The sequence below is a fragment of the Schistocerca cancellata genome, chromosome 1, assembly GCF_023864275.1.
Source record: "Schistocerca cancellata isolate TAMUIC-IGC-003103 chromosome 1, iqSchCanc2.1, whole genome shotgun sequence".
Taxonomy (NCBI): domain Eukaryota; kingdom Metazoa; phylum Arthropoda; class Insecta; order Orthoptera; family Acrididae; genus Schistocerca; species Schistocerca cancellata.
Window position 1 is genome coordinate 705,699,007 of NC_064626.1, and position 25,254 is coordinate 705,724,260.

A 25,254-nucleotide genomic window follows, 5' to 3' on the forward strand; every position below is an offset into this window, starting at 1 on the left:
AGTTTGGGCCGATCATACCGCGCGAAAGCAGGAACCAAGCCAACATTTGTATTGTTCGTTGTATATGCTATTTTTAGCAGGTCACACTCAATGAGTTCGTCTCAAACAACGATTCCAAACGATGCTTCACGATCTTTTCTCATGTTTTAAACATGCAGGAAGAAAAATTGAGAGGACGGTATGAATTGCTCAAATCGGGGTCATTGCCGGGCTTGAGTATGGTAATAATTACGCAAGTGGCCAGTTTCCATAAATGATTGCAGATGTCGAGCAATATGCATAAGGCTTCATCCGGCAAATTGTCCTGCATTTTCTACTGGATGTCGTCAAATCCTAGAAAAGCACTGCTGGTACCTTTTTTAGACGTTCCGCAGTTCAGTGAACTGAAATTGTGTCAGTAAGGACTGCGTCGATCCCAGGGACGAAGGACAAGCAGCATCTGAGGTTGGCAGTGATTCAGGGATGACGATTGGGGCGCGATGATTTGTGCGAAGTCATCAAGCGAGCCATGTAAACCTTTACTCAACGGGGATTTGTTTCGGAATTTGCATATGGTGGACCAAACCGATGACAACGGAGTTTCTCTGGCGAGTGTCTCACAAAACTGTGTCCAAGATTGTTGTTTTCTCTGCTTCTGGTAGCGGCGGCTACCTGTTTGTATTTGAGAAAATTCGTCCAGGTGCGTTCTCTCTTATACGTGCTGTAAGTTAGCTTTCATTTAAGGACTTGTCTTGAGCAGTCTTGATTCCATCATGGAACTACGGCCTTCGGATCGGTTTGACTTGGCATTTGGAAAATACGGCCGCCCCATTTGTTAGGGGAATGACCGGATTGTAACGTTCGTCTGCGGGTCCGTGCAGTAAACCTGCTTCAAGATGTTCCTTGATATATGTTTTATACGCCTCCCAGTCTGTTTTGCACGTGTTCCGTTTTGGTGACGGCATGCATGTAGTTGGTTCAATATCATTTATCATATTACTCGAATAACAAAATGATCAGACCCCAGCGGGTAGTAGCAGATCTCCCACTTAAATTCTTAAGAGATATTTGTAGAACGTAAGGTGATGTCTATTGCCGATGAGCGTCTTCGAGGCGCCGGGATGAGAGTTGGGCAATAGTTGTTCAGAATAAATAAACTGAATTCTTCTGTAATGTCCAAAATAGCTGCTCCATGTCTACCGTCCATCTCGCATACACAGGTCGTATGGTACGCATTGAAGTCTCCATAAAACAGGAGAGGGGGTCGAGCTGATTAACCAGTGTGTGCCACTCATCAGTTTCGATTATCTTCTTGGATGGCAGTATAGTGCCACTATGGAGAGGTGTGAAGTCTTGAAGCGAGTGCACGTCGCTAGAGCCTGAAAGACATTTGCGTGTGGTCGACGTATCTAGCAGAAGCAGGAAACGAGAATCAGACGAACAATGCAACTCTACGTTTTTCGTCGTGTCTGCCTTCCCCAAAAATCTGGAAGCCTTGGAGAGAGGACAATGAATGTGGTTTAAACCAAGTTTCTGGGATATCTGAAATGTGTATGTCTTGTGAAAGTAATTGTGTTTGCAGGGTTTCTCTCTTGGAAATGACCGTCCTGGCGTTAATCGCCATTTTGCTGAGTCACAGTTTCCAGTAACATCTGGCGTATTGCTGTGGAATTGACTGGTCCTTGCGCTGCTGTTTGGATTAATACATGATCTGTGTGATAAGATTGAAACATTTGTCTTGCAATGTAAATGACTCTGGGACGGACGGTCTGCCTGTTTCTATGCCCGGAGTGGTACTTTCGTTACAAGAGCTGTTCAGCGACATGGTGGTGTTGCGTTGGGTGCGGTTTTCCGTGGATCGGTCCCAGTGACAGAGTGTTCGGGTGCAGAGGTGGTGGTGGCGTCCATTGGGGGTGAGTGGCGCGGGGCGAGCGGCCTGGCGTCGCTGCTTTGTGACTCTGTATCTGTGCGGCGCGGCTGAGCCGGCCGAGCTGGGATCATCATGCAGGGGTGGAGGAGAGTGCACTGCTTCGGCACACGGTCTATATGAGATAGCCGTCTCGGCTTCCACGAAAGTGACGCCTTGCCTAGCAGCGACTTCCTTAACGTACCTCTGCCGCGCGTAATCTGGGCACTCCCGGCTTACCGCCTCGTTGACGCTGACGCTGCACAGGCGAGGGTGGACCCTCGGCGTGAGAAGGAAGTTCTAGCGCTGGAGCGCTTCGCCTTCCTCATGGCGGTGTGGCGAGTGGAGTCTTGGCGGTTGAGAATGGCTTGGCGGTGTGCATGTTGCTTTTTTTTTTTTTACCCAAAGAAGACAGGAGAGTGAGAGAGAGACAGTAGAAGTGGAGGAAAACGGAAGGCCACATTTGGCTGGCCCGTTGTGTTTTTTTTTTTCAAAAAAGAGAAAAGGATAGTAGAAGGGACAGTAAGAGAAGCAGGAAGACGAAAGGCTCAATTGATAAGCCGGTCATTGATGAGATGGAAGAGAAGAAGCAGAAGAGAGAATGAGAGAAGAAGATGAGAAAAACGAATACCAACAGAGCCGGTCGGCGACTCTGACGGCGAGGCAGACACTCTTAGATTGAGGGGTCGGAGGCATGGAGCAGTTGGCAGGGAAGGTGGGAGGAAGAAAGGAAGGGAACGTGGCGAGTGAGGAGGGGTAGGGAAAAGGGGGCGACCAGTGATCAGGCGGCAAGGAGGTCAGGCCATCGGGTGGTGGCCAGACGGTGGAGGCGAGTGCCGAGGGAAAGGATAAGAGGATTGGCAGATTGGCGGGAGTGGTGATAGAAGGAAATGGCAGAGGAGCAGACGCGTTCGTGAAGGAGGGGGATTCCAGCAAGAAAATGAAGTTCACGGGTGGGGAAACGGTACGGGAGACGCAGGGCAAGGCGGAGAGCACGGTTCTGTACCGTCTGGTACCGCCTCGTGCGCCTGTTGCAATGTAAACACCGCGGCTGAGTGGTGGGGCAGCCGGCTCGCGCATGATTTCCAACACATTAGGCGCATCTTATGGCTGAGCAGCACTGTCTGTTTACATGATTAAATCTGAGACAGTTAAAACGTCGCCGCAGAATATGTATCCACTGGGCAACGCATCATGCAAATTGAAACGGAGTCTGCCAGTACTTTCAAAGCAAACTGAACCACAAACGTGCCAAATGGTGTGATAGTGGTAATTCCGTCCTTTATCACCTTTTTTGACACGCGCCTGACATGTAAGACGGTATAGGGTGAAACTATCACACGCATGAGTTCTTACTCGTTTAAGGTATTGTCAATTTTTCTGCTTACACCCTGGTGCGTGATGACGTGACTTTGTATTGGTGAGCTGAAAATACCAGTAAGTTAGCTGTTCTGGTAGAGTTAAGTTCTATTTTGATTCTGCTCCGTCCTATTGATAAGATATTCGTAATATCTTGCCTACATTTTGAGTTTGTTGTTTACACAAGCTTTCCAATTGCCATCGGATGCAGCCTATTAATGTTTTCTGTACGTCCTTCCACGTGTGTACAGAAAGGGCCATTGTCATTGTCTCGATATCGTTTAATTTTATTCATTGCATAAGCTGACCGACGGGAGGGAACAGCATTGTTTGTATCACGAGTCGGTGCAACACTAGAAGAGCTCGGCAAGTACAGGTTCGGGGGTGGGTCTAGAGCTGCGGGGCTTTCTAATGGCAAAGAGTTATCTACGCACTGCTGCGATAAGCTGCCTACTTCCCTTGTTTGGTTGTTGTACTGCTCCACGGCGACTGCTACTCGTTTGCCTCTCTTCTGTTCTTCCTCATACTCCGAGATCCGCTTCTGCACGACACCCTAAGCACCGATGCCGGATGAGGTGATGGTGTCAGGGCTGGGATGATCGTTAAGAACTTCCATGGCCTCCGCGACCGCTGAGTGCAGTGGCTGCTGGTCTGCCGTCGAAAGACACACGGCTGTCGGCAAAGGAGCCGGGTAGCCACCAATCTCATTCGGCCAACTGTCCGTGTTTAGAATAACTTTACGTGGCTCTTGTGCTAACTATTGCACCTTATCAACGTGTCGCCACAAGAGGAATTTAGGTTTCCTCACAACGTAGCATGAACACAAGTGACTCAGCGACACTAGATAAGCAAATAAGTAAAAAACGCTCCGTGACTACAAGAGATTTAACGCCTCAGAGTCTCGGTGCAGAATGACTACCATAAGTAAGCGTAGACTACGTTAGCTACCCTAGTAATTTTGGTCAGTTAAGGTGTCCTAGTGTTACGTGTACGTTATGTGTTGCATACCTATCGGGAATTACATCATAACGATTGTTTTCTTTATGCATGAGATCAGTGTTTTACTAGCTTCCCCTAAAAATCAAAAGCGGCGAAACTCTAGAAATTGAGTGAGGATGTATAAAGAGCCGAGAAACCTAGGTAACAGTTTTGTTCTACATAGTTATCCTCTTGTCTTTTGCTTACGAATAAACACTATTTATAGCAAAACTGAAACTGTCAATGTTTAATTCTGGTTTTATTCTAAATTTGTTGATTTGTTACATGAAACAGAGGGATGTTGTTGTAAAAGTAAAGAAAACAATACATATTTATTAAGTAGCGCTAGAAAACGTAATTTCCTCAACAAGATGGTGAAATTTAAAAAAAGCTGCAAAACAAAAATTTTCGCATTTATGAATAATAACATAATAACATAATAATCTTGCCTTTGTTCATGTGAAGAACGTTCTATTGAATACAAAATAACAATAATTATATATTTTATATAAACTTTACTTGTATCAAAAGTAATTGCATTGGGTATATAAAAGCTCAGAAGCGATCAACTAAGTTTAATTGCTTATAAAATGCAGTTTATATAATGCAAGGACTAACACTGAATGACGTGTGGTTCTAATTATATGCAAAAAAAACCGACAAAAAAAATCAAAGAAACAAAGAGAAGTCGTCGCCTCTCATTTTCTCGGTTACACATTCATTCATGTTACTTTCCCTACCAATTCTACTAATACCACCTTTAATCCTACAATTTCCTACATCGTTCACGTAGTGTACCAAATTACCGAACCGTAGTTTTGGTAGAGCTCAGCGTTTATTTACTTGTCTACTATGTTTATATTAGTTCTTTTGGTCTTATTTTCTATTTATTCAAATATACTTGTGTGTTTATTTCCATGCGTTTATAAGTTAAAGCTAAAATAATAGTTGCAACGTAATTTTAAATGAAAATTCGTTTATTCTAGCCCATTCGCGTAAGTTAATGAAAGTTTCACGATCTCAGGTTATGCAATTTAGTTATCGAATAAAATCGCCTAATGCAAATTGTTAAACATCGTAAGAAATTAAGTCTTACTTGTAATAAATTCCACTTTAGAGCTGTTACAGATGATGCCCTCATGAAGATACAGAATTCGCATTCTTGGGGGTACCAACTAAATTTTGAATTTAAATAGAATACCAGTGGAGTATAACTTTCTACCTGGTTTTCTAGCGTGAAAATGGCAGAAGTTTGTGTGTTGTTAAGTTTCTTTGAGGATTTTTTGTAATTTGTAACTGCAAAATTTGCATCACATTCTGAACCGTGGATGCGGGTGGCTGCAGCTCTGTCAGTCTAAGAGTTGTTGGAATTTGAAAAGGCATTCAGTTATCTCACCAAATGAATCGTTGAACATATGGAAGAAACAGAACGGCTCATTAGCAAACTGCAGAACCATTGACACCCAAATATTTGCACTCGATGCAATGTGTGTGTATAACAGACAGCGAGTGTGCAAGAACGATTCGCTGAAATATGTTCCGCTTTCTTTCTTTCTAGGATCTCTTTTAATTGAAAGCAAAATGGGAACACCTGCAACGATACGTTTTGTAAAGTAAAACCGTTGTTATGGAGTCTTCTACCATATGGGCATTTCTCATTCAGAATGTGTAAATGAACTAAAGTGGAAACAACAGGGAACACGTGTGTTAGTCACGAACGGAGAGGGGAGATTATTAACGAAATACTCCACAGAAATTGTCGACTATGATGTAGCATAGCAGAGAAGCATAGCAATATAATGTGTTTGAATGAAAGCTGCATGTTCTGTAATATATCTTTCCACATTGCACGAGTGATACTGTAAAATGAATGCATACTTCAGCTCGCAATTGATCACTAATAATGGAAAGGAAGGGCTATGATTTACGGGTACATGACAAGAAAAATATTCGACTTATAGCATAGTTTGTGTACGGTAAAAGCAAGGACAGTTTTACTGGCAAGTTGCTCAGAATTTCCCATTTTCTTTCAAGTTACATTTCTTATTTCCTGTTGCTTCCGCCTTCATAAGTAATAATAATAACAATTGTTATTATTATTATTATTATTATTATTTATTAGTTAGTTCTGTCTCACAGGACACTCTGTACTTTCAGAATTTTTGTAATTAAAACAATGTCGTCCACGTTGCCTTCAGGACCATTATTCAGAAGAATTAGTGTTAGTATTAGTAGTAGTAGCAGTTGTTTTTATCTGTGGATAGCGTTTACAAGGTTATTAGACATATCCGGCAAAAGAACAAAACATAAAACAAATGTACGTCCAAAACATGCAATATTGGAATAATAAAGTCAGCTTGCTTCCAGTCAATGACTTTTTCCTCAGCAATCCACTCAGAATTTTGCAGACTGCACATATTTTTCAACATGTTCGCAAGCATCGTTCGTCAGTTCATGTTGCAACTACGTTTAATCAGTATAGCCGAATGGTATTAAGCCTCAATCTTCCCAAATATAAGGCTAATCTTTCAGAAGCAGTCTAATTTCTTTCTGTTTATCCTTTGTGTAAAGTACGGTTTTGTTCATACACTCTTGCAAAGAAGTTATTTCATAATGTAAACAGTAACGTCACTGCATAGACTGTACAAACATTGAAGCACAATTTGCAAAGCTAGTGATCCACCGCTCATTCATTTCCCGATACCAATCAGAATGACACGTTTTCTCATTTCAGAATCCAGATGATGGTGGAGTGATCGAATGCATCCTCTTTCTACCGATCCCAGCTCTTCAGATATTCATCTACTGCTGGGCTGGACATGGTATAATGGAAGAAGTAAGTAAAAATGGATAACGTTCGTCAATATAACTTGCCAGACTCGCGCCTATATTCATATTCTTATCTATTACAGCCCAGTGGTTCCCAATCTGGAAGTAATTGCCACTTTAGTGGTAAATGTAATTTTCTCAGGGGTAAAAGCAAAAGGGTTCGATTGCGTTTCGGTCACGAAATGAAGTTACTTTTAAAAGATTATTACCGTTATCACTATTTCCCAGGGCTATAATGCTAATTACATTATATGGGAATAATTACATATTTTAAATACTAACATTAACGTTTGACACAATGTGGTGGAGACTACAGCTTGTGAAACGAATGATCTACCCACTACACGTATGTTTCGTTCTTTGTGTCGTGCATCTATGACAGTAAATTGTAGACATATACACCACGTATGTTTAAATATCTCCTGATAATGTCTTCTGCGAGTTATAAACAGTTCACACAATGGATCCAAACTAGCTTCACAATTCACTTCGTAACAAAAAACGAACTAATCCACAGCAAACAACATCAGTAACTGTGTAATGGCTACTACACTGTTGTAGGATCTACATAGTATTATTATTATTATTAGCGGCAGTGGTCACACACAAAGCATTGTCAGTCCTCCTGTTCCTGGATTCTGGCAGTTCAGAAATGAAAACTCTAATTCCAAAAATCAATTGATATACAAACAATAAGAATATTACGCACATTTTTTAGAGTTGTAGGTAGCACTCGTGATGCACTGAAAACTGCTCCATCATTCTGTAAAAAAAGATTGTTAGAAACAAGCAGATCAAACTGTCTCGTTTAGTCATTAGTTTATAGTTTAATAAAACATCCACAAAAACTAAATATCATCGATCTTCCGTCATTTGTGCCTGGGAGAAACACTTAGTAGGGACGTGAAGTAGGATGATCACATAGGCTCAATTGTGAGTGAAGCAGGTGGTAGACTTCGGTTTACTGTTAGAATAATGGGGAAACGCAATCAGTCTGCAAAGGAGATTGCTTAGAAATCACTTGTGCGACCCATACTAGAGCAATGCTCAGATGTGTGGGATTCGTACCAAATACGGCTAGCAGAGGATACTAGACGTATACAGAGAAGGGAACCACAAATGGTCACAGGTTTGTTTGACCCGCAGGAGAGTGTCACAGAGATGCTGAAAGAACTCATCTGGCAGACTGTTGAAGATAGGCGGAAACTGTCCTTAGAAAGTCTGCTAACAAAGTTTCAAGAACTGGCTGTAAATGATGACTCTAGGAATGTACTACAACCCCTACAAATCACTCCCATAAGGATCGTGAGGGTAAGATTAGATTAATTACAGGACACACTGAGGCACTGAAACAATAATTTTTCCGCGCTCCATACGTGAATGGAACGGGAAACAAGCGTAACAATCGGTATAGAGTGACGTAGGCTCTGCCATGCAATTCACAGAGGTTCGAAAATCATACGTGTATATGTACTGTACATGTAGCTGTAGATCCATGCATCCTTCCATTACATCTTACAACTGTTATCTGCAAGAATTTTATTCATCATTCTTTTCAGATTTGCTAGAGGATCAGTTGTGTAGTCTGAACGTTCCCTTCACATGATCCCTTTAGAGTGGGGCCGACTTACACAATTTCTTTGGGCAGCAGACATTCCTAATACAAATACGCTTTACTAACGTTCATACAGTATGCGAAATCAGACACCGTCCACGGGTGTTTGAAAGGGTGCACTGTCTATGATACGACAATTGGCGTTTCGATCATTAGTTCCGGTTTTCTGGCTTGAGAACTCGGCAAAGATGTTCTTTCATCAGTAACTCAAATACGATGTGTTTTGAACCACATGTTTCTTGTTTTAAGGTAAAATAATATGTGCAAAGTTTGTAGAAGTGTTTCAAATAGGATGTAACTCTTCTGTGGCTGTGGCTACACGCAGAATATCTTTTCAAGGAAAGAGTTTGCCATGCACTTACTTAGTACACTTCCAAGTATCCGTTTAGCATATGAATGAAGACGACAGTCCTTTTAGATGAACGAGATACAACTGTTGCGACGCACTTGTACAACAAAGTTACCGGAACTGCTAGATGGCTTTCTGTTGTAGGAATAGGTGTATGAAGAACACTGCTAGAGATAAGACAGTACCCATTTCATCTTCACTGTGGGTAACTTCTATACATAGGAGGTAACACTCAGGTTTTAGTTTTGATACTATATTCAAGACAATAGTAGTTTAATACTATTCAGACTTTTTGTGATAAAACAAGTTGATGCGTTCTCAAAACCGTGGACATCTAGCTGAACGTGGCTTTTTGTGATTTCAGTACCGGAGGAGGATTTAACTCGTTGTTCCTGTCAGCATGTGTCGACGGAGAAAATGAATTCGAGCTTAGTACATGGTATACAATATTACTTGCACATTATAATTTGTTGATGACTAGTTTCGGATGTCAAGCAGCCATTAACAGGTTTCAAATAGTGACATTGTATACTACATAATACGTTCTGGCAGCTTACTGATGTTCGTGCCACAGTGGAAAATGTGACATGGTCCCGTCTTGACGTGATTCCAGGGCTCACAAGATTGCTAACTATACCAGTAAGATTTAACAAATATATGAATGTCCAGGTGCACTATTAGCGTTGGTATTGCAGAAGAGAAACTGTAGAAAACACGGAAAGTTCAACTTTGGTAGGTATAAAAGATAAGTAGATAATCACTGCTGAACTATAAAGCACATTGTGGTGCAAGTAACACCCTGTTAGCCTGTGAACCGTGAAGAAATGCTTACGAGTGTGGCTGGTGTCTTGAATATGGTATTTGCCTGATTGTGCTGTGTGATTATGGAATCCGATGAGCTTAATATGTGTTTCGGTTCTTTTAGTACTAATTAACAAAAACCATGAATTGTAGCAATTTGTAGAGGCGAGTTTCAGTGCCACAGCGTAACACGGTTAGTAGAACAGTGCGCTCAAAATAACTTGAGGACTGCCATTTGGATGGAACACACGGAGGCGCGCAGCGGAATCGCCACATCCCGTGCGGAACAGATTCGTAAACTTACATTCCATTCATCTTGCCCAATCCAGCAAGCTATTCCATGTACGGCGACGGACTGTTTTCAGTGTTTCTGGAAGAACTGTACTATGTATTCAATTTAGTTTTATTGCTATTTCAAAACACAGCTTTATTATACAGGGATAGGGTATGTAGCTTAAAAGCTTCTTTAATCTGTGTTGTAACTGAAGTTTTCATTTTTCAAACTAAATTAATGCTGGTGAGGTGTTTTACAAGATTTCGAAAGCTGATTATAGAGTTTTCAACAACATTAATTACATATCAACTTTTATATGAAAAATATTTTTATATGTATCATCGTTTCGATGCCATTCGCTCTAAACCCAAAATTTAAAATTTGTTTCCGGAAGGTTTCACCCCTCAAAAGTGAAACGGGCAAAAAAAGGCGTATTGCACTATCTTGCTCCCCTGTTCACACTCGCCAAATTTCATCATGAACGTTTATTGACACTTGGGAGTGTTCCATTGTGAATGACTCGACAAGAGGCAGAGAATTTTATATTGTTGCTAGTAACACAGCCTATAATTTAGACCCATGTCAATTCAGTTGGGTTGAAATTGCAATGAGAAGGTGACAGCATAACGATTATGCCCTTACGTTTTTTCTGCCTCATGATGACTGGGTGTTGTGTGATGTCCTTAGGTTAGTTAGGTTTAAGTAGTTCTAAGTTCTAGGGGACTGATGACCATAGATGTTACGTCCCATAGTGCTCAGATCCATTTGAACCATTTTTTTGAACCCCTTACGTTTTTACGAGCTCATTGAGTTCATATGTGGGATACTATTGTGTGTGATATATTAGATTCATAAGGGCTCCTGTTTTATCACAAACTTCGATGTTTCAACGTTGAAGCCAGTTTTCCCCTCCTTTTGCTTTGCCACGGTACTGTGTGTTGTCAACAACACATTGTTTGTGAATATTATCAAGAATAATTGTTGACATTGTACGTACATAATACGCAACTGTACTGTCCAGTCATATTAATGTGACGACTTGTCAGAAGCCTGAATAGCCTCATTTTGTAGCACAGACCGCTGCGACAGGTGCAGAAAGAGAATCAGTGAGTTTTTTTTAAGGTATCATCAGGGTTGTGGAGCCATGTCGACTCCAGTACCGCGACCAGCTGCGTTAAGTTTCTCGGCTGAGGATGCATGGCGCGAAAAACCCGAAAGAGGAGACCCCACAGGTTCTTGATTGGGTTTCAATGCGGGGAATTTGGTGGCCAGGGGAGTACGATAAATTAATCGTGGTGCTCTTCGAAGCATACACATACATTGCGAGTTGTGTGGCACGTTGTTTTGTCCTGCTGGTAGATGTCGTCATGCAAAGGAAACCAAACTACCTGTAGGGGTGAGCACGGTCCCCAACGAGAGATACATACCTGTATTGATCCATTGTGCCTTCCAGAATGAGATCACCCAGGAAATGCCAAGAAGACATTCCCCAGACCATACTGCTCTCATCCCCGGCGTGGAACCTTCCGACGATTGTTACAGGGTGTTTGCTTTCAGACATTTCACTCCGTACACGCCACAGACCGTCTGTCTCATGGAGCGTAAAACGTAATTAATCTGAGAAGGCCACCTGTCGTCACTCAGAGGACGTCCAGTTTCGCTATTGGCGTGGCAATTCCAGGCTTCGTCACCGATGAACAGAAGTCAACATGGGTGCATGACCCAAGCGTCTGTTGCGGAGGCCCATCTGCACCAACGTTAACTGAACAGTCGTTGAGGAGACACTATTGGTAGCCTCTTGGTTCATCTGGATGGTCAGCTGCTAAACACTTGCACGTCTTTTCGCCAGTACGCATCTCCATAGACGTCGTAGCCCATGGTGCATTTGTAGCCCATGGTGCACCACAGTTGCCTCCATTTTGGCCTGCACGGTGTACTTTAACCATGGCAACATGCGATCAAATTACAAACTTAGCCGTTTCGGAAATGCTTCCATCCTTGTCCTGGTAGCCAATGACCATGCCCCTTTGGATGTCGGAAAATTGCTCCGTTTCCTCTTTACGGCAACGACTGTACTGTTCCTCGTCCGTCCTCCGCCACCCCCCTCCCCATTCCACTTTATATAGCTTTATATAGCATCCACTGCTAGTGCTACCATCTGCCGTCTGTGAGTGGTTATTGCACGTAGACGTCGAGCATTGGTGGTTGTCACATTAACGTCATAAGGTCATGTATCTGCACCCCACACAGTCTTTAGTCATAATAAACAGACTGACATTGCTGCACACCAGGAGAATACAATACTTAACATCGATTTCTGCTCACCGCTGCACCCCTCCCATCAAATACCCCGCCAGCCACTCCATCAGCAAACACAAAGTCCTATGTTAATTTAGTTTAAGACAATTTATGTTTAAGTAACAATTGTATGAACGCACAAACGCCAGAAGAAGGGCAGACAACGCTCTAAACGTGTTGCAACATCTTAAATTAAATTCAACAAAAAACAAATAAAAGTGACTGGTAGGAGAAAGTACAATTAAATAAACCTTCCTAATAACGGCCAAAACTTATGAAAATATCATGTTGCTACGTAGGTACTTCTGACATTGTTCAGTATCACACAGCGAAAAACACTAATAACGAACAAAATTTTAACCCAGCGACTGTAAGAAATAAAAGCTGAACCTCAAAATGCAACATCAGACGGGGAGGTATGGAGGGATACTAATATCTGGTTGCACCCATGGGTGGTGTTCTCAGAAAGCTTGGGAACCACTGCTCTGGGACGTTTTCATGGAGACATTTTCGACAACCACGATTTTCGTGCAGCAGGTCCAGTCTGGAACAGTACATTTTCTACATCAGCTTGATGGAGGTGCTCATCACAAAATAAACAATGTTATATGGAAACTTTGAAGAATTTCAGCTGCATGTATTGGAATGCTCTGTTCTAGGTGCAATAGGTGGCAAGAATGTCTGATGACCGGTCGTGCAATACGCATCATAATTCGGTGGCGTTTGCCTACCTATTTTCACATCTATCTGAACGAAAATTGGTTTCGTGTTTCCTAAAGTTTATCTTTTACAGACCGTCGCTAGTAGTGCACCTGGGCACTCGTATTTTGTTAAGGTCTATTAATGAAGCACTCGTCCCGACGTGTCGCCGCAAAAAATATATTTAGGAGAACTATACGATCTGTTGTGTCTCAGATGAATTTGCCCATAAACAAAAACAACAATAAGTTACGATTCCCAAAAAAAGAACATTTAGGCAAATTCTCGCATAAATCCATCTCCGAAAACTAAACGCTTCAGTTCAGCCAGATACCTGCACACATTTAGTCGCCTGACTCATCTGAAATTCCAAGAACGTTTTATTGATTCGTGTCGCCGCGAAAGCTTCGTAACTGTATAGCATAGCCCAAGCGAACCTCGGTTCACACCGGCGCGGCTATCGCACTGTCGAACGTAGCGCGGTGGGTGCTGAAGGGCGCCACACGTTCAGCTTTATTTTTCGATTTGTTCATGTAAGAAACTAACGTTACCACATTTGACTAATCAGAATAATTATATTAATGTTCATTCCTCTACGAACTGCGAAAAGAATGCTCAGTAGTGTTTAAACTGCTTGAAATGACATCATGAAAACTGGAGTACTTAGGACGCATAGCGTTGACTTTGATAGGATAGTGTGAAAATGACACGTATAGTTCTCGGCCTGTCCTACAGACTGAGGTGAGATCACTGAAATTTTGTCTTTGTTGTGTTCGTCATTTTGTGCTACAACTAAAGTCAGATGCTGAATAGCTTCTTTTAGATATGTTTTTAAAGTAGGTGGATATTTGCGTACCGTTCAGGTAAGTAAAAAGGAATCACGTACCTCATAAAACTCATCCTTAGGATCTTATTTCTTTGAAGGAGATTTATAGAAAGTTGTTGAAAGTTTACGAGGAGTCTGCACCAACACTGTCGACAGTTAACAACCGGGCAGTTGAATTCTCTTCTAGGTGATCCACATCAGAAGACCCTAAACTTTTCTCTCAGTTTCTTCTGCTTTGGATTGTTCCCCTGCTTCTACTATATTCACTTTTTACAAGTTCATCAACTTCAGATGTGTGTTCGAGAGCTACCCTCTTTGATAGGTTTAAATGTAGAAGTATAGGGCGTAAAACTTAAAAATGTTGAGTTTTATGCTTTTATTAATTTAAACGACACAAAAAGCAAATCTAGTAAAATTAATACACAAATTTTTTTAGTGAGAGAGAAAAGCCAGATGCTTTGTCATATTTTCAATATTCTGCTTCAGTTTAGCTAGGTTCAATCTTAAATCTCGGTCAGTACATCTACATCTATATCTACATGGATACTCTGCAAATCATATTTAAGTGCCTGGCAGAGGGTTCATCGAACCACCTTCACAATTTTCTATTATTCCAATCTCGTACAGCGCGCGGGAAGAATGAACACCAGTATCTTTCCGTACGAGCTCTGTTTTCCCTTATTTTATCCCGGTGATCGTTCCTCCCTATGTAAGTCGTTGTAACAAAATATTTTCGCTTTCGGAGGAGAAAGTTGGTCATTGGAATTTCGTGAGAAGATTCCGTCGCAACGAAAAACAGCCCAAATTCTGTATCATTTCTGTGACACTCTCTCCTATATTTCGCGGTGATACAAAACGTGCTGCCTTTCTTTGAACTTTTTTGATGTATTCCGTCAGTCCTATCTGGTAAGGATCCCACACCACGCAGCAGTATTCTAAAAGAGGACGGACAAGCGTAATGTAGGCAGTCCCCTCAGTACATTTGTTACATTTTCTAAGTGTGCTGCCAATAAAACGCAGTCTTTGGTTAGACTTCCCCACGACATTTTCTATGTGTTCCTTCGAATTAAAATTGTTCGTAATTGTAATACCTAGGTATTTCGTTGAATTTACGGCTTTTAGATTAGACTGATTTATTGTGTAACCGAGGTTTAACGCGTTCCTTTTAGCACTCATGTGGATGATCTCACACTTTTCTTTATTTAGGGTCAACTGCCACTTTTCGCAACATTCCGATATTTCTCCTAAATCGTTTTGCAGTTTTTGTTTTGATTTTCTGATGACTTCATTAGTCGATAAACGACAGCGTCATCTGCAAACAACCGAAGACGCCTGCTCAGATTGTCTCCCAAATCGTTTATATAGATAAGGAATAGTAAAGGGCCTATAACACTACCTTGGGGAATGCCAGAACTCACCTCTGTTTTACTCGATGACTTTCCGTCAATTACAACGAACTGTGACCTCTCTGACAGGAAATCACAGATCCACTCACATAACTGAGACGATATTCCATAAGCACGCAATTTCACTAGGAGCCGCTTGTGTGGTACAGTGTCAAAAGCCTTCCGGAAATCCAGAAATCCGGAATCTATCTGAAATCCCTTGTCAATAGCACTCAACACTTCATGTGAATAAAGAGCTAATTGTGTTTCACAGGAACGATGTTTTCTAAACCCATGTTGACTGTGTGTCAATAGACCGTTTTCTTCGATGTAATTCATTATGTTCGAACACAATATATGTTCTAAAATCGTGCTGCATATCGACGTTAACGTTATGGGCCTGTAATTTAGTGTATTACTCCTACTACCTTTCTTGAATATCGGTGTGACCTGTGCAATTTTCCAGTCTTTGGGTACGGATCTTTCGTTGAGCGAACGGTTGTATATGATTGTTAAGAATGGAGCTAAGTCATCAGCATACTCCGAAAGGAACCTAATTGGTATACAGTCTGGACCAGAAGACTTGCTTTTATTAAATGATTTAAGTTGCTTCACTACTCCGAGGATATTTACTTCTACGTTACTCATGTTGGCAGCTGTTCTCGATTCGAATTCTGGAATATTTACTTCGTCTTCTTTTGTGAAGGCATTTTGGAAGGCTGGTTTAGTAACTCTGCTATCCTTTCGATGATATATCCATTGCTATCGTGCACAGAAGGCATTGATTGTTTCTTGTCGCTAACATACTTCACATACTACCAGAATCTCTTTGGATTTTCTGCCAGGTTTCGAGACAACTTTCGTTGTGGAAATTGTTATAGGCATCTCGCATCTCGAGCTTCTGTAAAAGATCGCCAATCTTGGGGTTTTGCTTCTGCTTGAATTTGGCATGTTTGTTTCGTTGTTTCTGCAACAGTGTTCTAACCCGTTTTGTGTACCAAGGAGGATTAGCTCCGTCGTTTGTTAATCTGTTTAGTATAAATCTCTCAATTGCTGCCGATACTACTTCCTTGAATTTAAGCCACATCTGGTCTACACTTATATTATTAATTTGGAATGTCTCTCAGGAAGGCGTCAAGTGAATTTTTATCTGCTTTTTTAAATAGATATATTTTTCGCTTATTTTTCGAGGATTTGGGGATCACAATATTCAATCTTGCTATGATAGCCTTGCATTCACTAATCCCTGAATCGGTTTTGATGCTCGTTATTAACTCAGGATTATTTGTTGCTAAGAGGTCAAGTGTGTTTTCATAACCGTTTACTATTCGTATGGGCTCATGAACTAATTGCTCGAGATAATTTTCAGAGAATGCGTTTAGCACAATTTCGGATGATATTTTATGCGTACCTCCGGAATTAAACATGTATTTTCGCCAACCTAGCGAGGGTAAATTAAAGTAACCACCAACTATTATGGTATGATTCGGTTACGTGTTTGAAATCAAACTCAGGTTTTCTTTGAACGTTTCAGCAACTGTATCATCTGAATTGGGAGTTCGGTAAAAGGATCCAGTTACTAATTTATTCCGCTTACCAACAATGACCTCTACCCATACTAACTCACAGGAAGTATCTACTTCAATTTCGCGACAAGTTAAACTACTTCTGTCAGCAACAAACACGCCTCCGCCAATCGTGTTTAGCCTATCCTTTCGGAACACCATCAGGTTCTTCGCAAAAATTTCGGCTGTGCTTATATCCGGCTTTAGCCAGCTTTCAATGCCTATAACGATTTGAGAATCAGTGCTTTCTATTAGCACTTGGAGCTCTGGTACTTTCCCAACACAGCTACGACAACTGTTATATCAATGGTTCCTGTATCTACATTTTTCCTGTGTTGAGCCTGCACCGTTTATGACCGAAGCCCTTCTTGTGTTTTCCTGAGACCCTCTAACCTAAAAAACCGCCCAGTCCACGCCACACAGCCCCTGCTACCCGTGTAGCCGCCTCTTGCGTATAGTGGACACCTGACCTATTCAGCGGAAACCGAAACCCAAGCACCCTTTGGCGCAAGTCGAGGAACCTGCAGGCTACACGGTCGCAGAACCGTCTGAGTCTCTGATTCAGACCCTCCACTGGGCTCTGTACCAGAGGTCCGCAATCGGTCTTGTCGACTATGCTGCAAATGATCAGCTCTTCTTTCATCTTGCAAGCAAGACTGGCAGCCTTTACCACTTCTGTTAGCTGCTCGAAATCAGAGAGAATCTCTTCTGATCCAAAGTGACACACATCATTGGTACCGACGTGAGCCACCATTTGCAGGTGGCTGCACCCTGTGCTCTTCGTGGCATCCGGGAGAACCCTTTCCACATCTGGTATGCACACGGAGTACACATTGGATTTCTTACCCTTCTTGTCAGCCAAGTCCCTAAGGGGCCCCATAACGCGCCTAACGTTGGAGCTCCCCACTACCAATAATCCCACCCTCTGGGATTGCCCGGATCTTGCATGCTGAGTGGTTTCCTCTGAAACAGGACAGGCGACAGCATCTGGCTCAGCGACAGTGTCAGCCACAGACAGCACCTGAAACCTGTTTGTCAGACAAACTGGGGAGGCCTTATGTGCGTCCGCCTGGGAAGACTTTCGCCACCTGCTTCGCCCCAGGGCGACCTTCCACTCGACCAAAGGTGAGGGGTTAGCCTCATTGCGAGCAGTAACTTGGTTGGCCACCGATGAGGACAGATCGGAGGACTCTGACGTGCTGAACGTCCGTTGGATCCCCACGGCCGGCCCACAACAGTGGTGCCCATTCACTGCAGCCTCAAGGTGTGTAACCGAAGCCATCACAGCCTGAAGCTGAGAGCGAAGTGTCACCAACTCGGCTCGCATCCGCACACAGCAATCGGAGTCCCTGTCCATACTAAATACCATGGGAAACTAAACTATGCAGATAAACTGACTATCGGCACGTGCTGCGCAAATCTACTGTAGACCCTGACGAAAACGCACGATCTGTGTCTAGTAATACGCAGATATTCGAAAACCTAACCACCGAAGCCCTCAGGTGAAAGTAAATAATTTGACCCTGATTTGGAACTTGTAATATGTCACAAAATCGGTTTACTTTTTGACGCAAACGAAAACGCGAGAACTGTGGCTATTAGATGTTAAATGTACACGCAGAAACTCAAGAAACTAAACTGTTAAAGCACACAGATGATATAATAAAATTCACTCCTGGATAGGAACTCGTAAATGACATTGCGGTTACTTATCTGTTGCTGCGTCTGTCGCGGTCGGCTACTGCTGCCAATCTTCTCTAAGAAGATTCGCGCTGAAATCACGTTCCACGAAGTTTGAAGATGGAAGAGCTATCAAAAACTTTTTTGCGGTAATCCACAATACAGGGTAAGAAACAGGAACGTCTCTCTGAAGCCATAATTGCTGGTATCGCTTTCTGGGCTGTACCTCAAGTTCTCTGTTAGTGCTTAATCCGATCAGTTCTTCTTGTAATGGGACATCCTCTTTTTCAGTATCATTGTGCGGACTCGTAGCACAGTGTTGCATTTACATCCCAGTTTCAAGTCTTTGTGAAAGACATTTAAATGTCGAACGTCATCATCCTGGCAGTTTGTTCGTGAGACGCCTGGAAACTGAGAAAATTCGCAGAGTCCAATGTTTTGCTTCATTAGTTTAATTCCGACAACAAAATCAGTAACGATAGACTTTGTTTTTCTCAAATTTAGACTGTCACACTTAACAGCAAGTTAACATCATTAGATTTAGTATGCATATTTGTAAAATAAACAATGTCTGGTCTCGACTTGATTTTATTTCCTTTTGAAACTGGATCCTTAGCATCCAAAAACTCTAAAACACTTTCAAATATGAGGAAAACCTTGTTAAACATAATTCTTTCGACAGCCAGCGTACTGCTGTGTGGAGGAGAAACCGATATCAGTTCTCGTCACGTTTTTCGCATAACTACACAAATAACCTAGAATTCAAACCGTTACTTCGAATTTTGTTTTCTGCGTTAATGACAATTTGGAGAGATTAATATAATCCACGTCTCAGACTTTTAGCAACTAAATGTTATTGATGGATGACGCAGTGTACTGCAAACACGCCAGGTACATTTTTTTTTAAGTTGCTTTTACAAATCCACACGGTAGCGCCCAACATGGCACGTGCTCCTTCTGTTGCCACTGAGATTATATTTAATAAAGGGATCGGTTTTTCCATGAAATAATATTTCCAAAGATTAAAAATTCATTCAACTTCAGTGACTGTTGTCGCATTTCTCGCGAGGAGTAGTACTTCATGGCTTACTTTGTCCATAACTAAACAAGCATATGCCAATAATAATACACTCCTGGAAATGGAAAAAAGAACACATTGACACCGGTGTGTCAGACCCACCATACTTGCTCCGGACACTGCGAGAGGGCTGTACAAGCAATGATCACACGCACGGCACAGCGGACACACCAGGAACCGCGGTGTTGGCCGTCGAATGGCGCTAGCTGCGCAGCATTTGTGCACCGCCGCCGTCAGTGTCAGCCAGTTTGCCGTGGCATACGGAGCTCCATCGCAGTCTTTAACACTGGTAGCATGCCGCGACAGCGTGGACGTGAACCGTATGTGCAGTCGACGGACTTTGAGCGAGGGCGTATAGTGGGCATGCGGGAGGCCGGGTGGACGTACCGCCGAATTGCTCAACACGTGGGGCGTGAGGTCTCCACAGTACTTCGATGTTGTCGCCAGTAGTCGGCGGAAGGTGCACGTGCCCGTCGACCTGGGACCGGACCACAGCGACGCACGGATGCACGCCAAGACCGTAGGATCCTACGCAGTGCCGTAGGGGACCGCACCGCCACTTCCCAGCAAATTAGGGACACTGTTGCTCCTGGAGTATCGGCGAGGACCATTCGCAACCGTCTCCATGAAGCTGGGCTACGGTCCCGCACACCGTTAGGCCGTCTTCCGCTCACGCCCCAACATCGTGCAGCCCGCCTCCAGTGGTGTCGCGACAGGCGTGAATGGAGGGACGAATGGAGACGTGTCGTCTTCAGCGATGAGAGTCGCTTCTGCCTTGGTGCCAATGATGGTCGTATGCGTGTTTGGCGCCGTGCAGGTGAGCGCCACAATCAGGACTGCATACGACCGAGGCACACAGGGCCAACACCCGGCATCATGGTGTGGGGAGCGATCTCCTACACTGGCCGTACACCACTGGTGATCGTCGAGGGGACACTGAATAGTGCACGGTACATCCAAACCGTCATCGAACCCATCGTTCTACCATTCCTAGACCGGCAAGGGAACTTGCTGCTCCAACAGGACAATGCACGTCCGCATGTATCCCGTGCCACCCAACGTGCTCTAGAAGGTGTAAGTCAACTACCCTGGCCAGCAAGATCTCCGGATCTGTCCCCCATTGAGCATGTTTGGGACTGGATGAAGCGTCGTCTCACGCGGTCTGCACGTCCAGCACGAACGCTGGTCCAACTGAGGCGCCAGGTGGAAATGGCATGGCAAGCCGTTCCACAGGACTACATCCAGCATCTCTACGATCGTCTCCATGGGAGAATAGCAGCCTGCATTGCTGCGAAAGGTGGATATACACTGTACTAGTGCTGACATTGTGCATGCTCTGTTGCCTGTGTCTATGTGCCTGTGGTTCTGTCAGTGTGATCATGTGATGTATCTGACCCCAGGAATGTGTCAATAAAGTTTCCCCTTCCTGGGACAATGAATTCACGGTGTTCTTATTTCGATTTCCAGGAGTGGATTTCATTACCAGGTAAGGTTGACTCGACTTGGTGTATGGAGAAATGGATTGTTTGCAGAAGATTACACAAGATGCTTTCAGAATCATAACCTATTTTATCACTGCGTCCTCAAACTGCGTTGTTGTTCAGAAGAATTCTTTTGAGTATATCACAACCAGGTTTGTGTAGAATAGTTTCATTGCCTGGGAAAATTAACTGTTCCTCAATAGTATGAGGTTTTTAAGATATTTTGAGACACCTAAAAAAGTTTGGGGGAGTATTATCCATTAACTATTATGGATTGAAAGTTGGATTCTTTTCTATTCTTCTTGAAGCCTGATGGGTGACTGCTGCTCGGTTTTTATGCGGACTGAGGTCTTGTTGAGGCTTTGAGCAGGCCAGCCTTTCGACGCATTTGAATTCCCTCGAACCATGATACCATGCTTTGTGGATACGATTGCTAGGTTTATAGTGCAGTAAATGTCTCATTTCAATAACCAGTGAATGTACGTATTATCTAAAGTAGGACCAGGTATGTGCGTTTTGCTGTCTGGCAGTGATTTCTTTCTTTCTTTCTTTTTTTTTGCATCTTCCTAGGTCATAATTGCGACTTCTCGCTATGATATGGAACGGGTTAGTTTTACAGTTATGTTAAATCTTAATTTTTTAATACATGCATTGTTTTATGGCTGTGTTCAATATCTGTCTCTCCCTTTCTTAAACACACACACACACACACACACACACACACACACACACACACAAAATTTAGAGTAGAAGTTGTGAAGCATAGTATCGAGAAAACAAACTTCTTAAGTGAGTAAAGACAGCGCGAGGCTGTTGTCAGTATCCTCAAACATTCAAAGAGCTGTCTACAAGAGGTTCTATAGCGGACACCACGTATTATCCCTATTACGAGCTACTGCGCAACAAACATTCTTATCTCAATGACGAGTTATCCCAGAATATGAAGCCATAAAGCATCAGTGATTGACAGAAGGAAAACAAAGTCAACTTGTTTTTGCATTTTCATCCTCCAAATGTTATATCAATCTTAACGCAAAATTTGCAGAGACTAGACATTTAAGGTCTGCACTTCCTATCATTATAAACACCTAAGAATTTAGAATATTCGACTTCATTTATTGTCCTACCCTACACATTATTTCTAACGCTGTGGTCAGGCCTTGTACAGTTCTGAATTACATGTATTGTGTTTTAGCTAAATTCTGTGACTGTCCACTTACTAATTTTCAGTAAAACACTATTTATATTTTCAAGTGCTGGAATTACTCCACAAGACTTGATTATACTATTTACACCCCCAGCAAAAAGAACTGTATTTCTTGGATAAATTATGGAAGGTCATATATATATATATATATATATATATATATAATAACAACAAAATTAGACCCAATATCCATACCCGTGGTACACCTATAGTGATTTATTCCCATTTTAAAGATGCTCTTTCGGTGTGTACACTCCCTGAGTTTCTTAATGCTACTGTCTGGATTCTTGTAGTTAGACAGGATGAAAACTAATTAGATATCTCATCTGTGATATATCAGCTTCCTCAGGAGAATATTGTGAAATGCTCAATCAGATGCTTAGGAAAGTCATAAATGACACCAGTTGGCAACATTCTGTCGCTCATTCCTAACTGGGACTGAGTAATTGTCTTATTTTGAAATAGGAGTTTTATGGTTCTAGCACATATAATTTTTTCCAGTGCCTTAGAGAACGAGCTAAGCAGTGAGACTGGTTGGTGATCATTAGTATCTATCTTCCAATCTTTCTTGTGAAGGGGTGAGACAATAACATATTTTAGTCTCCCTGGAAATATCCTCTGTCATGTGATGTGATGCATATGCGACAGAAAACGTTGCATACACAATAAGAACACGAGTTTAGTACTCCACTCGAGATATTATCAACCTCATGTCCGCCTGCTTAGCTAGGTGGTAACGTGCTCGCCTCCCATGCAAGCGGACCTGGGTTCGATTCCCAGCCGTATTCGAGATTTTCTCCGCCCAGGGACTGGATGTTGCGTTGTCCTCATCATCACTTCATTCTCATCACCGGCTCTCAAGTCGCCCAATGTGGCGTCGACTGAATTAAGACTTGCATTTGGCGGCCGAACTTCCAGGATGGGGCCTCCCGGCCAACGGTGCCACACGCTCATTTCCATTTTTATCAACCTCGTGAGTTTTTGTTTTGTTACTTACATTCTTAACTTCTTTTTCATAGCAGACTAACTGAAATTCGCTTGTGTGTATAAGACATAGCTTTGCATGTATTCCATTGCTCTATCTCTTGATCTGTCCATGCCAACCTTCTAAGCTACTTCAATGATGTGACAATTAAATACATTGGCTACTTGACCACTATCATTTATTATTCGGCTGTTTTCTTTAATAAAAAAGCCTTCACACCCATTAACTGATTTCCTGGTTTTTCTTTGAATGTTGCCAATATAGATTTAATTTTACTATCTGAATTGTTGCTTTCGTCATTAAATAAGTGTTTTTAATCCTTTTCCTTAATAGAGCACAGTTTTCTTGTAATATGAAATCAGTCTTACATCTCTGTGTGTCTTAACCATTTCAGACATTTCCTTTTCTTTGCACATAATGTTTTGATTCCATTTATAATGGAGGCCTTTTTCGGTGTCTTAGTAGCGCCTCAGTAATCAACCGATAACATCGCTGTCGATCCAAACTACGGTTGTAATATCCCTACTAACGGTTGTAATATTTTGCTGAGGGACAGTTTGGACTTGTTTAAAAGTGTGTAAGTAATTTCAAACGATTGTCTAGAAGTTAAGAGTTGACATGACTACAGTGGTGGTCATGTGACAGAGTTGAGGACGGAGCAAGGAGAGCATGTTTAAGGGTATGCTATTTTGTCTAAAACTGACATAGTGAGACTGTAGCTGTGTACAATTAATGTAGGTTAATTCTTGCAAAGAAGAAGACAGCAACCAACCACTATTAATACTGCTACTTATTTTTAGGTAAATAGCGCCGTAACCGGTTTCGAACTGGCAAGTTCATCATCAGTCGGCTGTTCACATGATTTGCAAGATACACTTTACATAATCGTCAGTTTTCGATTTTTTTCTTCCACTGTGGCGAAATATTCTTGGTGTGTTGGTGCCCTACGGCAGAAAACAGTGTTGGAATCGCCCTATGTCAAAATAACTAACCTCCAAACGATGAAATACAGAGTAAATAAATATGTGAGGTTAAGTGGTTATGGTACTTACGTCGAAAATTCTGCGCGATTTTGTTGCGAAGTTGCAGGATTGTATTTTTCGAATATTCCAAAATATATCCAGCACTTATGTAATTTGTACATCACCATATTGTGCAAAGCACCACACACACACACACACACACACACACACACTCCAGCACTTATGTAATTTGTACATCACCATATTGTGCAAAGCACCACACACACACACACACACACACACACACACACACACACACACACACACACAGCCCGCATCTCGTGGTCGTGCGGTAGCGTTCTCGCTTCCCACGCCCGGGTTCCCGGGTTCGATTCCCGGCGGGGTCAGGGATTTTCTCTGCCTCGTGATGGCTGGGTGTTGTGTGCTGTCCTTAGGTTAGTTAGGTTTAAGTAGTTCTAAGTTCTAGGGGACTTATGACCACAGCAGTTGAGTCCCATAGTGCTCAGAGCCATTTGAACCAACACACACACACACACACACACACACACACACACACACACACCACAAAGAATTGATCAGATCAGGAAAATTATAACATACTGACCATTGTTGTGTTAGTCGTGCCTGGTCGTGTAGCGGGAAAGCGCGTGTCTGGAACCCGAAAGGCTGCCGGATATTTGTGTCTGCCTTTAACTAGCCTTCATCTTTCCATGATGGGAAGATTTTTTCAACAGGAACGACACGTGATTGGGACTCCATGTTAAACTGTAGGATCCCTTTCCCCACTAGGATTAGGAGTGGATTAGGGACAAACAAGTCAACAAAATTGCGTTCAGTTGAAAGAGTCGCGCCAGGTCGTTGAGCCATACGGAATTATTATTATTAATAATGTATTCCATTATTATGAGAATTTGCCTTTGTTAAAATAGATCACCAACATTTAAAAAGTACCGAAATGTAAGTCCATCACGTTTTAT

The 25,254-nt window shown here is 42.4% G+C and overlaps 1 protein-coding gene across 1 annotated transcript in view; it reads left to right on the forward strand.

Moving 5' to 3' along the window:
- LOC126162149 (odorant receptor Or2-like) overlaps nucleotides 1-25,254 on the forward strand; it is a 130,656-nt gene that overhangs the window by 86,726 nt on the left and 18,676 nt on the right. Inside the window, exon 4 of the mRNA XM_049918449.1 lies at nucleotides 6,957-7,058. Within this exon, the coding sequence (XP_049774406.1) occupies nucleotides 6,957-7,058 (102 nt within the window). The remainder of the gene's footprint in view (nucleotides 1-6,956; nucleotides 7,059-25,254) is intronic.